At 34.7% G+C, this 13,858-nt stretch overlaps 1 protein-coding gene across 2 annotated transcripts; it reads right to left on the bottom strand.

Moving 5' to 3' along the window:
• Nucleotides 1-8,307: 8,307 nt before the first annotated feature.
• On the bottom strand, nucleotides 8,308-12,872 carry LOC140987864 (putative L-ascorbate peroxidase 6). Of its 2 annotated transcripts, XM_073456574.1 has the most exons (10): nucleotides 12,666-12,872; nucleotides 12,506-12,602; nucleotides 12,282-12,397; nucleotides 11,539-11,609; nucleotides 10,897-10,939; nucleotides 10,711-10,807; nucleotides 10,311-10,394; nucleotides 9,510-9,631; nucleotides 9,281-9,347; nucleotides 8,308-8,519 (listed from the first exon to the last, which is right to left on the bottom strand). In XM_073456574.1, the coding sequence occupies exons 1-10, from the start codon at nucleotides 12,790-12,792 to the stop codon at nucleotides 8,414-8,416; spliced, it is 930 nt and encodes a 309-aa protein (XP_073312675.1). In that variant the 5' UTR covers nucleotides 12,793-12,872; the 3' UTR covers nucleotides 8,308-8,413. The 2 variants fall into 2 exon arrangements, with proteins under 2 accessions (XP_073312675.1, XP_073312674.1); XM_073456573.1 differs by having other exon boundaries at nucleotides 12,506-12,871.
• Between the last annotated feature and the right edge of the window lie 986 nt (nucleotides 12,873-13,858).

Raw genomic sequence — 13,858 nt, 5'->3', positions numbered from 1 at the left:
AAGCAGTTTGGTTAAGAAGGGTGTTGTCAAGTTTGGACCAGAATCATGACAAATTAACCACAATTTTTTGTGATAGCAGCTCAGCAATCAAACTTTCCAAGAATCCAGTAATGCATGGTCGAAGCAAGCACATTGATGTACGTTTTCATTTCCTTCGAGAGTTAACAAAAGGTGGCAACGTTGAACTCGTGCATTGTGATTCACAAGATCAAGTGACAGATGTGATGACCAAACCTCTTAAAGCGGATCAATTCTTCAAATTGAGAAAGCTCATGGGTGTTTGTGCTAAAGCTGATATAAACTGAATGCTAGAGCATTTAGTTTAAGGGAGGAAATGTTGGGATTTGCTTAAAATTAATTAGTTTATTTTTAGGAAGTTTAGCTAATAAATTCCGTTTCTTTAGGAACGCTTAGTTAGTTGATTTATTCAAAGTAGTTGGAGTAATTGACTCCATTTATTTCTCCTATTTTGTTATGTTGTACGGCTTTATAAAGCCATCTTCTACCTTCAATAAACAAAGCAATCAGTCCCAGTTTCTTTTGTCATTTTTTTTCTATCAAAGCTTTTTTTTTAACATTGTGGTTATACTATCAACTTATCATAAATTTTTTTTGTTATTTTTGCGGTTTGTATATGTATATGTACAATGTGTGTGTACACATATGAATGACCCTTTTTCAATTCTTTAATTTATTAATGTGAACATTTTAATAAAAACTGATGCCCCATAGATTTAGCACATCTAGATGGATCTGAGCCCACCTCAAAATGGCTCCATCCCACGGCCCTTAACACCATCAAGATGGAGCCTCCATACTATTAGGGGCCCTAGCCCACAACCCCTAGCACTGTCAGGAATCCGAGCCCACCAAGGTATGGGCACACAATTTGATCGTATTGCGATAAGAGTTCTATTCTAGCACGAAAGTCAATTCTTCCCTATAAAAGACCAGGTCAGCCGACCGAAGCTTCCCATTCTTTAAAGTTCTCCAAAGGGCAAAAACTTTGAGTGGAAATGTGGTACTAAAAAAGTATCCAGGGACTGAACACAAAAAAAAATCGACGGCTGGGGACTGAAGGCCATTTTCCCGTGTTTTTATCCTTTTTAGGATTAAACAGATCATATCCGTATTCCGTGGTATAAAGAGCGTGAAATAAAAAACATATAAAAGAATTGCCTCTAATTAAAAAAAAATTACATATTATCACAAATTATCAAAACAAATAAAAATATCCTTTTTAAATATAAAAAAATAGCACACAAAAAATACTACACAAACACACAACACATGAGAAAACTATATTTTTTGTCCTATAATTTGCATTTTTCTACTTTTGGTCCTTTTAATAATGATTTTTTTTTCAGTTTTATCATGTTAACAATGAATTTGTTGTTTTGATCATATAAATTGTATGTTTTTTTCATTTGCTCATGTTAACAGTGATTTTGAATTTTTAGTCATATAATTTTCATTATTTTTTTCTTCTTTTTTTCTATTTTTGGTATTTTTAAAAACTGAAGTCCGTTGTATATCCTTCAAAATAATAGTCTAAAAAAAATCATGACACATATACAAGTTTCCATCTAAAAATCTATATCGACATTCACGTTAGTCACATAAGCAATTTATTGCATACAAGAGAAACTTTGGTAAAAAAAAAAAAAAAAAAGAACAAATGAATTAAAAAAAATGCAAATTTACGATTAAAAATACAAATTCACTGTTAACCGGAGCAAGAACGAAAAAACATGCAAACTGTTACATGAACAAAATTGTAAAATCATTTTTAATGGACAAAAAATGTAATTTTTTTTATAAAATTATATATTTTAATCATTAACAAGAACATTTCAAAGTAAATATAATATTTAACAAATAAAAAAGAAAGAAAAAAAATCATTAACACTTCGTTCATCTGTACATAATACACACACCTTGCATAATGGAAAGAATATGAAACAAGATAAATCGCACTAAGCAAACCCGTGCTCCGAGCTTACCCAAGAATGTGTTGGCAACATGACAATTGTTCACACGCTCATCTACTTCACCATCTTGAAAACATGAGGTTGCATGCTCTTTATTTTATATTTATTTAATATTCTTTTTAACTATTGCAGTGTACTTTACCAGCGAGCCAACTTGTGACTTGAGCTTTATTGACTCTTATATAAAAAAATCTTTATTTTAATAATATTTCATTGTTTATCCAATTATTATAATTAATTTATCTGTATGTCCATGCAAACTGGATAAATAAAACCCTTGAATATACAATAGGTACCACGAAGTGTACCTCGCAACATAAAATTATAAAACTAAATAGGAAGTGTATCATATATTCTAAACAAATGCCTAGTCGAATCAGCCGCCTAAATAAGGACAAAAGTCACTTGAGCTTGAGACTAGCATCTGTGCTGTAAACTTCATGTTTTATTGGTAAGAGTATAGAGATGTCCATTCATACAAATGAGCGATCATTTGATGATGCACTGAACAACCCTCCTTCGGACTTTCGAAGTGATTATCACTTATCGAGTGAAATAGTTCATGATTATGGTTGTACATCATTAGTTCTTTGAACCATGATAACGTTTGATCCGTTTACCGACTCCATTGAGCGTCATCAGCTAACGACGTTGGGTGTAGTTTCGAATTACGTAGGAGCCAATGCATTGTAATTGGGGATTCATCGTTCGTCTTTGGGTAAAGATATCCTATGTGATATGATGAGTTAATAGTGCAAGAAATCTCTGGCATAGTAAGACGTGTGCATTTCGGAAATGTGTTTTCTCAGTTGCATATACCATGTCGTCGTTATTAATCAAAGATATATTACATCATTATCGAATTCATTTGCAACTCTCGATATACCATTGGTTGCATATTCAATCGGGATATATGAGTTGAAGGGATTATATTGTACGCTAACCATAACTTAGGGTGCAGTCGCTATCAGTGATACCTAGGGATCATGGTGCAATGCTACTATACGCTCTTATCATGATCTGATGGATGCAATCAGACTTCAGTTCCGACATTCTTGATCAAAATGTTGATGAATAGGATGATGCTAATTAGGGTAAGCGCGAATAAAAATAAATATTATTCTAAATCACATGAAGTTTTGAACTCATGGCTAGCTGTATCTCTAAACCATTAAGAGTCATTCAAGTATTGGATTCTATTTTTCCATTGAGATAGTCAATTCTAGAAGTTGAATTTGAGGACTGAAGTTTGAAGGAGATCAAACAGATTGCTTGTGAAGAATTTGAACAATAATAATCATAAATATCAATATTTTAACAAATCTTATTAGTCTAGAAAAACAAAACTTTATATATTATATCAAAATATTATAAAAAAGAAAAATAAATTAAGAAATAAAATATTCATTTTACTTTTTCAAATAAATATGATTTTTAACAAATAAAAAAAGGAAAAAAAAATCAAACAAAACAAAACACCCCTTGTGGTGTTTGACATGGGGACAGAACCTATCTTTCTTATTCACATGAATCCCGCTACCATTTGGCCGTGAGATAAAAAAGAACCACACAAGGATTTAGCAGCTTGCAACATGAAGGAATTACAGTCAAATGATCATTAGCTCCCCGTGTCAATAATTCAATCCGCAGCATTACCCTCGTTAGCTTGATATCAATAAGTTTTTATTTGATAGGATAATATAAATTTGCAAGTTTGGTCTGATAATATTTTCTATCCCTTGTTTGTAGAATCGTGATATACCTTTTGTAACTACAAAAGGATGTACAGATTCATTAAGCAACACACACAAGTTATTTCTCCCTCATATTTCTACAGTAGCAATTAGGACTGACGGAAAATAAAATAAATGCTGCAATAGAACAAGCAACAGAATAATAATAAAAGACCAAAAATCCCAAATATTAAGCTAACTCTACAGTTTGACCCATCATCATACTCCAAAATTATTCAGAAAATGGTACTGAGAAATATCTGCTACCTATGCCATGTTGGGGAATTACACCGAAGCGATGCCGATCAAGATGATAATAATACCCAAAATTTGCGGAATAAAATAACCAACAAGAACACAAAGATTTATGTGGTTCACCCAATATAGGCTACGTCCACGGAGCACTGCAACTTTTATAACTGGAAGAAATATTACAATAAGTGTATACACCAATACACTCAATATTTCTCACACTCCCAACCCGAGTATACCGAGAAAATAATTTCTCTAACTCACACAAGAGAATTCACGCCCTCAAGAAAAAAATACACTCTTTTTTCTATGCACTCTCTTTTTATCAAAGCTGAAAAGCTTTTGATTTTGAGATACAATAACTGAAGGAATTGAGCTCTATTTATAACTAATTTCCTCCTGCAACTTTGTAAACAAATCGATGTGGGATAAAATATTTTATTTTGTGTGGGCCCCACACCTTACCTAACAATTCTCCCACTTGAAGACTTGATTTCAATCATGTCTTCACATCATCGGTGCAGCAGCTCATACCTCCTTTGTTAGTCCAGGAGACCAACTGAAGTCAAAAACAACTTCAGTTTTCCAATGATAACAGCCTTCGTGAGCATATCAGCTGGGTTCTTGTTTCCAGGAATCTTCTCAAGCTTCAAGACTCCATTCACCCGATCTCTAAGGATCCTCATTCCAAATATTTGTTTTGCAGCACCCAAATCCTTCAAAGCAAATTCCTTTGATAACTCTTTCTCGAGTTTATCAATCTCCTCCGGACAAGCTCCTGCTATCAACATATCATCTACATATATCAGTAGTATGATATAATAACCATCAAGCTTCACATAACAACAGTAATCAGCCTAATACCTCAGAAAACCATCATTATTCATTACACCATCAAACTTCTTGTACCACTGTCTTGCTTGTTTGAGACCATACAAGCTCTTCTGAATTTTGCACATTATTTTCTCTTTCCCTCGTACTTCAAATCCCTGTGATTGATTCATTTCTTCATCTAGCTTACCACGAAGAAACGTCGTCTATACATCTAACTGTTCCAGATGTAAATCTTCTTTTACCATCCATCCAAGTACAGTCCTTGTAGTAGTTAACTTTACCACCAGAGAGAAAATATCAGTGTAACTAATGACTTCCTTTTCACCTTTTACAACAAGTATTTCTTTGTACCGCTTGATACCGTCATGTTCTAACCGGTACTCTCACTTGCTATGTAAAATCTTTTTACCTTCAGGAAGTTCTGACAACTCCCACATGTGATTGGATGACAGTGAATCCATCACATCTTCCATGGCTAACTCCCACTGTTTAAAAGTCTCATAACCATCCGATTTATTTTTCACAAAATAAACCCAAAATTTCCTGCTCGAATCGTCAACAGTTGTGCCATAATATCTTGAGTGATCTCCAAGAGATATCACAGGAGATGGTCCACATATATCAGTATGTGCCAGCTCCAAATCCACTGATTTCGGTTCTCTAACCTCTTTTGAAAAGCTCACATTTTTCTGCTTTCCAAAAAATACAGCTTCACACAGCTTGCGTTCAACGATCTTTAATTCCGATAGCTTTCCGTTTGAAACAAGCATCTTCATTCCCTCCTCACTCGTATCCCCAAGCCTACTATGCCATAGACTTGAATTAGCTCCAGCATCCCCAGCCGCTAATTTATTTCTCAAACTGAAAGTCATATAAAGTGTTCCAGTTGTCTTTCCTCGAACAACAATCATGGCTCCCTTTTTAACTTTCCAGGAACCATCACCAAAGGTCACCTTATGACCTTCGTCATCAAGCTGTCCTACTGAAATCAGATTGTGTGTCAACTTTGGTACATGTCTTACTTTGTTGATTTTCCAGACAGATCCATTTGTCATCTTCATCTGGATATCACCCATACCAACAATTTCCAAAGGTTTTCCATCAGCTAGGAAAATTTTTCCGTAATCTCCCGCAATGTAATTATCGAATACATCACGATTATCAGTGGTATGAAACGAAGCTCCCGAGTCCATAACCCAAGAATCAACCGGGCTTTCCATGAATAGTAATAGAGCATCATGTACCTCCTCAGTAACAACATTAGCGTCGTTCTTTGTTGATCTGCAATTTTTTTTCAAGTGACCAGTCTCACCACAGCTCCAACACTTCACATTCTTTTCAAAGTTGCTTTTGTCTTTTTCATTTCTTGACTTGGATCTATCATGCCATTGGTTAAAACTCTTTTCGTCACTCCTACCCCTTCCTCTATTCTCGAGATTTAGAGCAGATCTCAATGATGTTCCTTCACCCGAATCCATCATGCGACCTTCTTCAGCAAGAATTTGATCTCTGACATCATTGAATTGTAGCTTTCTTTTTCCAACAGAGTTGCTAACCGCTGCCCGCATCGGTTCCCAATTTTCTGGTAAAGACGCCAAAAGAATAAGTGCCCGAATCTCATCATCAAATTTAATTTCAACCGATGTCAGCTGTGAAACAATCGTGTTGAATTCATTGATGTGTTTAGCCACTGATGCATCTTCTCTCATCTTCAAGTTAAATAACTTCTTCATGAGATGTACTTTATTATTTGCCGATGGTTTTTCGTACACGTCCGACAAAATGGACATCATCTCCTCCGTTGTTTTTGCCTCCGCCACGTTATGTGCCACGTTCTTCGTTAGGGTCAATCGTATTACACCTAACACTTGTCGATCAAGAAGCTTCCAGTCATCATCCTCCATCTTTTCCGGCTTCTTTCCAGATAGAGGTTGATGCAACTTCTTGCTATACAAATAATCAATAATTTGTAGTCGCCAGAACGTAAAATCTGTACCGTCGAACTTGTTGATACCTGGTCCCGATCCATCATCTCCGGCCATCACTTCTCTAGCCTTAGCAAAAAATCTAAAAAATCTTTTCTGATGTGGAAGATCAGACAAAGCTGCAACCACAGAGCATACTCAGAATTCTTAAGAATTTTCACAACAAGGCTCTGATACCAGTTGTTGGGGAATTACACCGAAGCGATGCCGATCAAGATGATAATAGTACCCAAAATTTACGGAATAAAATAATCAACAAGAACACAAAGATTTACGTGGTTCACCCAATATAGGCTACGTCCACGGAGCACTGCAACTTTTATAACTGGAAGAAATATTACAACAATTTTATACACTAATAGACTCAATATTTCTCACACTCTCAACCCGAGTATACCGAGAAAATAATTTCTCTAACTCACACAAGAGAATTCTCGCACTCAAGAAAAAATACACTCTTTTTTTCTATGCACTCTCTTTTTATCAAAGCGGAAAAGTTTTTGATTTTGGGATACAATAACTGAAGGAATTGAGCTCTATTTATCACTAATTCCCTAATGCAACTTTGTAAACAAATCGATGTGGATAAAATATTTTATTTTGTGTGGGCCCCACACCTTACCTATGCCAAATCAGCAATTATTGCATATAGAAATGAACAACCACCATTTATTAGTTGTCAGTTTCACAAATCTGGGTAGTAGCACAACTAATACCTGATAAACACTGCAGCGTGACACTACGATAACCCAACAATGGGGGAGAAAGGATGTGGATGTTTTTTACAATGATGGTTTGGACAACATGGCATGAGGTTTGTAAGAGAATGCATATTAAGTCTTGGCATGAGGTAAATATTAATATTGATTGGACAAAGCTTATTAATATTGATTTGACGAAGCTTATTCAACGAGTATTTGTTTGAAACCTCCAGTGTTTAATTACTCTGTTACTGGTTTGTACACTCCAGTTGCGAGTTCATCTGTTAAAGGGTGGATCCCCTTAGTTTTAATCGTTTTTGTTTGGATGTGGATATGGTTTTCGATAGTGGAAGAAATCAATTAAGTGTTGGGGTCAGCGGTGCGTGACTTCCGGGGGCTGTTTTAGGTGCAAGGGTTGATTTCATCATATATTCGAGGTCGGTGAAAGGCATAGAGCTGGCTGCCATTCGTTTTGGTTTGGATTTTTGTGTGCGACATGACTTCAAAAATATTTGTTTCTTCTCGGATTCTTCACAAGCAGTTCGAGTAATGACACATCTTGTAGAAGATCATGATCCTTTTGGTGCTTTAATTTTGGAGGTCCACCAACTTCTTGCGTCTCCTATTTCATCTTCTTACAACACATGCCATGATCGACGAATGGCGTTGTTTATAGGCTTGCTCGTGAAGTTCTTTTTTCTTCATTTAGTTTGGAATGGTTGTGTAGTGGTTTTCCTAAATAGTTTTCTGATCTTTGTATATTTGGATTTGCGAAATTTATGTTAATGCAAGTTTTTATTTAAAAAAAAAAAAAAACAATACCACTTCAAACATGACAATTGTTATTATTTCAGAAATAAGACCAAAAAAAGATCCATAGCGTCTGCAACAGCATATGATTGTTTTTTTCTCACGATTCACATTGACCTTTTCCATTTTGCACCACTGTTGACAAGCTTGATATAGACATTCTTAAAATCTTCAAAAAATAAGCCCTGGTCATCAGCATACTTGGCGATCCATCTGTTGCCAAACAGGGGAAAAAATTGGATCAAACTCCAATGTATATTGCATAGAGAATTCTTTTAATTATTTTGTTTACAAATATAAATAACTAGATTCTAGCTCGTAATGCCTGAGACAACGTAGAGCAAGTAACACCACCATTGAATATTCAACTCACTATTAAGATTTAGGAGCATTTAAGTTGAAGGGTGCCAATATAATCACAAAGCACATAAATGACAACTATAAGAGAAACTAGTTTGTGTCAGCCGCGAGTAATGTATTTCTCTGAGCATTCAACCACCTCAGCTACCAAATACGCAGCTCCCTCGTATAGGCAGCCTCAAATGGTGTCATACCCAGATATTGGATGTAAGTATGGCCTCCAATGTTGAATGGCTAATAAAACCATGGCATCATCTCTCTCATACGCAGATTTTGTCAAAGCTCTTGATGCTAGATCCTTACTAAATTAAGCCATGAGTTGTCCCTATTGAGACAAAACAGCCAATTCCCCTCACCCCAACGCAGGTCCCTACCACACGTTATCAACCTTAATTCTTCTAGGATATATGTATTTTATGATGGGCGGCTTCAAATTCTCTTTTGAGGTCATATAATGTGAACCCGTATAAACCAGACTTACCCATGCTAAAAATATACTAAGCCGGTGTTCTTTATTAACCCAGTTTCTCCCATTCTCATTTATTAAAATTACCACAGTAATAAATCCCAACAGAAAAGACCAAAACAAAGTTAATCAATGTGGCATAGCATACCTCATACATTCGTCATCCTGAACAAGAGCACGGTCTGAGGGTAGGCCAATCATACTAGACATTCCATCTGCGCGTATGAGAAACATGCTCATTTTGGAACGAGTTACATCCATGAAATTAATCATTATTGAGCTTCATACGAGTTAGGGGTGTGTAGTACACTAGTACTTCGATGAAAAACAGAGAGAATCACATCATGCTAAAGTTGGTAGGTACTCGAGGTTTATACCTGATGATGACCACGGCTTTCCCAGGAGAATTTTATAGTAAGAATTGTCAAACACTGTTGGATCTCCAAAACCTTTGTTTCCTAGGGTATGAGCTCCAGACAAAGCAACAAGTTCCCGGGTTCTATCAATAAAAACACACAGATAACTTCTACATGACAGCATGATCAAGAAATCAATATGTGAAAAATGTAAATATAAGTTGTAAGCATGTACAAGCATCATAATTTTATTCAAATACTTGAGAATCAAGACCACTACTTAACATAATACAGAATAACTTGTATGATGCCTTCTCATTCGTTAATCCAACAATTTCTCTAACACGAAAAGGAAAAACAGAGTTTTTAGCAGATACCAGAGAATCCAAGGTGTTGTACAGACAAAGTTCAACGAGAAACTTACAATTCCAGAGAATTCAAGGTGTTGTACAGACAAAGTTCAACGAGAAACTTACCATTCAAGATCCAAAATCATAGTCAAAACAATACCCTTGAAAAGTCTATTCAACTGGTACAGAGCAAGAGATTGATCGACATGATAGGTAAAATGTCCACCACAAATTTCACAGACAAGGCAATATGTTGCATATAGACAATTGAAAACGTAAGGGCGTAAATTAACAAGGGAAGTGGATGTCAAATTTCAAAAGTATAATGGTACAAAATTACAACAAAGTGATATAAATGAATTCAAAATGCACACATTTTCGAAAATATGGTTTGCACGCCTACTCGAAACATGGTAAAGAAATAAGTGCGAGCAGGTAAAGAAAAACAATAAAGTCAAAAATTAACTCTCACGAGAAGCCTTTTCTCATAAAGCTCTGCTTCATGGAAGCAACACCTTGTGTTTCTTCGGGAAGCTTCCCTTCAGGATCAGGAATCCTATCAGGCAAATTAAAACTTTTCAGCTACAAAAATGGTGTGGTACACACCAATTAGGTTACCCAGATGCCTCTAAATGATACAAAATATCTCAAATCAAGGGCACTCATATAAAAATTGTCTCATCATAAGATTGGATTTCAATTTAATATTCAATGCCAACTTTATCTTGGACTGGAATTTTTTTATGCAATTTACAGTATAGCTGTTCTACATTGCACGTGGTTAGCTATTGATTGCCAACCCAGCCAAATTCCCCTAGCAGCAAAGAGCTAGATTACTTCATCTAAGTGTAAAAAAGAGAGGAGCAATTTACATGGCATCTACTCTTCCCAGCTCAACATTGATTTTTGGACCTCCACATATTAAAACAGCATATGCTCCAGCTGCAGCTATCAAATCTGCCCATGATACTAAAAGTACACCGAGAATCGAGGGGTTGTAAGGTGTCCACGTGGTGGCTGCTAAAGCTAATAAATCTCATAGCCATGTCTTAAAAAACCTGGTTTTACTGAATCCACTTCAGCTTTAGCTTTCTCCAGAATCTAGACAACCAAGTATCCACTTATGTGTCAGAAAATTAGATGCTGATAAAAGCTAAACCAGGCTGGATGCACAAGTCAAACCTAAAAGTATCTCAAACTTAATAAACAAGTAAGGTACTGTTTGGTTCAAGTACTTGTAAGTACTAATATAAATAGTCCTATCATATCACTTGTTTTGTACAAGTATTATTTATCTCGATCAATCAAATTATTAATTATTTATTTCACATCAATAAAATTCGTAATAATTTATCTCACATCAATCAAATCAATAATATAAAATTACGATATTACCCTTAATAAATAATATTATTAATATTCTATTAATATTTTCAACAATGACAAAATGGTAATATCATATTATCAAATTTAATCAATCAAATCAATTAAATCAAACACTATATTAACTATCATTTTCTATTTATTTTATTATTACAAAATATTACTTATCTCCGTACTATATATATCATACCATGAACCAAACGGTATCTAAGAGTATAGTGATAAATCATACAACAGCAAATCCTGATAAGCATGCATACAAGGAGAATGTTTAGTAAAAGAAAGGGAAAAATAAAATAGAAAGGAGAGAGGTTCACCTTCAATGACCTCTTAAGACCTATATTTTCAGGTCTGTCTAGTTCATAAATTATAGATCCATTCATTCCACCTGAAATAAAATTGGTTAGCTGCCAGTGAAAATTGTTAACAGATGCAGATCAGAAGAATGGGACAAAAAGGATACCAAAATAGTAATTTTGCATAGACTACACAAGATTTATATTGTGATTAGGCCCGTGAAAGAATGATTTACACTCGCATGACCTATAATCAGAATAATTGGACCTCTTTTTTATATTGAAAGCTGTCTCACAAGAGGATATTGGTTTACTCCCCTATGGTACAAACCCATAATGTTTTTCATACAATTTTGCTGCAACAATCACAGCAGTAGGATGTACTAAAGGTGTTTATTTCCTATGGATTTAACATAACGTAAATAAGTTACGAGATAGACAAATTGGCCTGAGATTTCGAGGGAGATGAGTTCCCATAACCAGTGGAATCATAGCCTTCTCTGACAGGGTAATTTAATAATCACAACCAGCTTGTTCTATTAATTAATTTACCAGATCTCAAACGACTTAACTATGACTAGCTACAAGCTCTAGGTTCTCCATTTCTGACCACAATACACCAATATTTCAACAGCAATTACAAGTATTTATGTATGAGAGACTAGAACCAAATACAACTTCAAAAGTTTTCATGGGTAAACGAAGAACATATACTCTATCCATCAAATAAAATCGATAGGAATATAAAGCCTCTCAAACTCAACCCGTGTTCTCATCCTTGTCAAAAGTTCCAGCATCGTGAAAGACTAAACGAAGTAAACCAGCTGCATTGCCCTTGGATAGTACCTTGTTGATCTCTTCCTGCAAGTGGAAATTTACACTGAAAACCAAAACTGTGAGGTCAATCATGACACAAAAACAAACAAACGTGAGTTGTATTCTTGCTAAAATAATACTGAACTCATAAAGGAGCGGCTTCCGGACTTACTCTTCAGCGGCAGAAACATTGGCAGCAGGTAAGAGAAACGAGGTAGTTGCAGTGAACAAAAGCTCTCGCCTTCCGAAAGTGCAGGAAACGCGTCCATCTAAAACAGTACGGGAAAAATCAATAGAGAACGTGTGAGATATGAGCGAATGTGAACTCGTGCCTGAAGGAGAAGCAGCGGTGCAGGCTACGTCAAGCTTTTTCACTCCGACTTTGACCGCCGGCGAGAATTGAGGAGGAACTGATGCAGAGCGGAGCAGCGACAGATCCACGGTTGCGGCGGTGCTCATCTTCAGCTGTTGGTTGAGATTAAATCCGTATTATAAGCTTTTTTTTTATTTGTCTACGCTTGGGATTTTGCATTTTCCAATTAAAAAAATAGAAAGAAAATATTACAAATTCAGTATGTTTGTGTTTATATAAAATTTATTAATAATTAATTAGAATATTAATGATTCTTTATAAATGATAATTTAAAATTCAAAAAAAAAATGTCTTAAATTTTGAGATGTTCGAGCACGTAGTAGGAAACAATGAGAAGAGTTTTATTACATTTGGCATCAATTTATATTTGTAATACGTAATATTTGAATATGTAACACATGTTTTAAAAAATGAAGATTTAAAATAAATCCTCAAATTTTGGTTTCAATTAGAATTTATTTAATTGTTCGTCGAAAGTTACTTTAAGTTCTCTATTATATTTAAGATTTTGCAAAATCATCTTTGAACTCCATTTTTGGTATGTAGAGTTGTTATATCTATCGAGTTTGCACAAAGGCATTGGGTTACGCAAAGTTTTCAGCATATATACCATGAATTAGGGTTTTTTAATAGGTCATCATACTTCCATATAATAAATTAAGCATTTTACCACTTTGACTGGAATGTCGTCGGGTTGTATCCATCAGGTTTTACAGACTGTTCCTCACAATCTAACCACATACTCGCGACATATGGTTTCTTATTTAAAAACATTTAGCACAACCTTCTATCGTTTCGTACATCAAGGTGTATAGTAAAAAAATTTAATTTTGAAAATAATACATGAAAAGGGTCGTAAACATTGTTTATTTTATTCAAACATACAACATATTAATGCATAGTAACCTTCTGTAGAGAAAGAAGAACTAGTTTAGCTACTTATAGTGTGACGAAATGTGTCTTAAAATTCTACCACTTTAATATTTGAGAAAAAAATTAAAATTTTGTTATTAAATAATTTATTAAAAATATAACTCTTATAATAAAATAACAGTTATCAGACATATTAAAATAAAATTAATATTAAAACTACACCATTTTAAATACCAAAACCATAAAATCCAAGTTAAACATCCATCATAATTTGAAAAT

The sequence above is a fragment of the Primulina huaijiensis genome, chromosome 11 (genome assembly GCF_012295235.1).
Source record: "Primulina huaijiensis isolate GDHJ02 chromosome 11, ASM1229523v2, whole genome shotgun sequence".
Lineage (NCBI taxonomy): Eukaryota > Viridiplantae > Streptophyta > Magnoliopsida > Lamiales > Gesneriaceae > Primulina > Primulina huaijiensis.
Note: the sequence above shows the minus strand (reverse complement) of the source record. Positions and strands in the feature narration are given on the sequence as shown.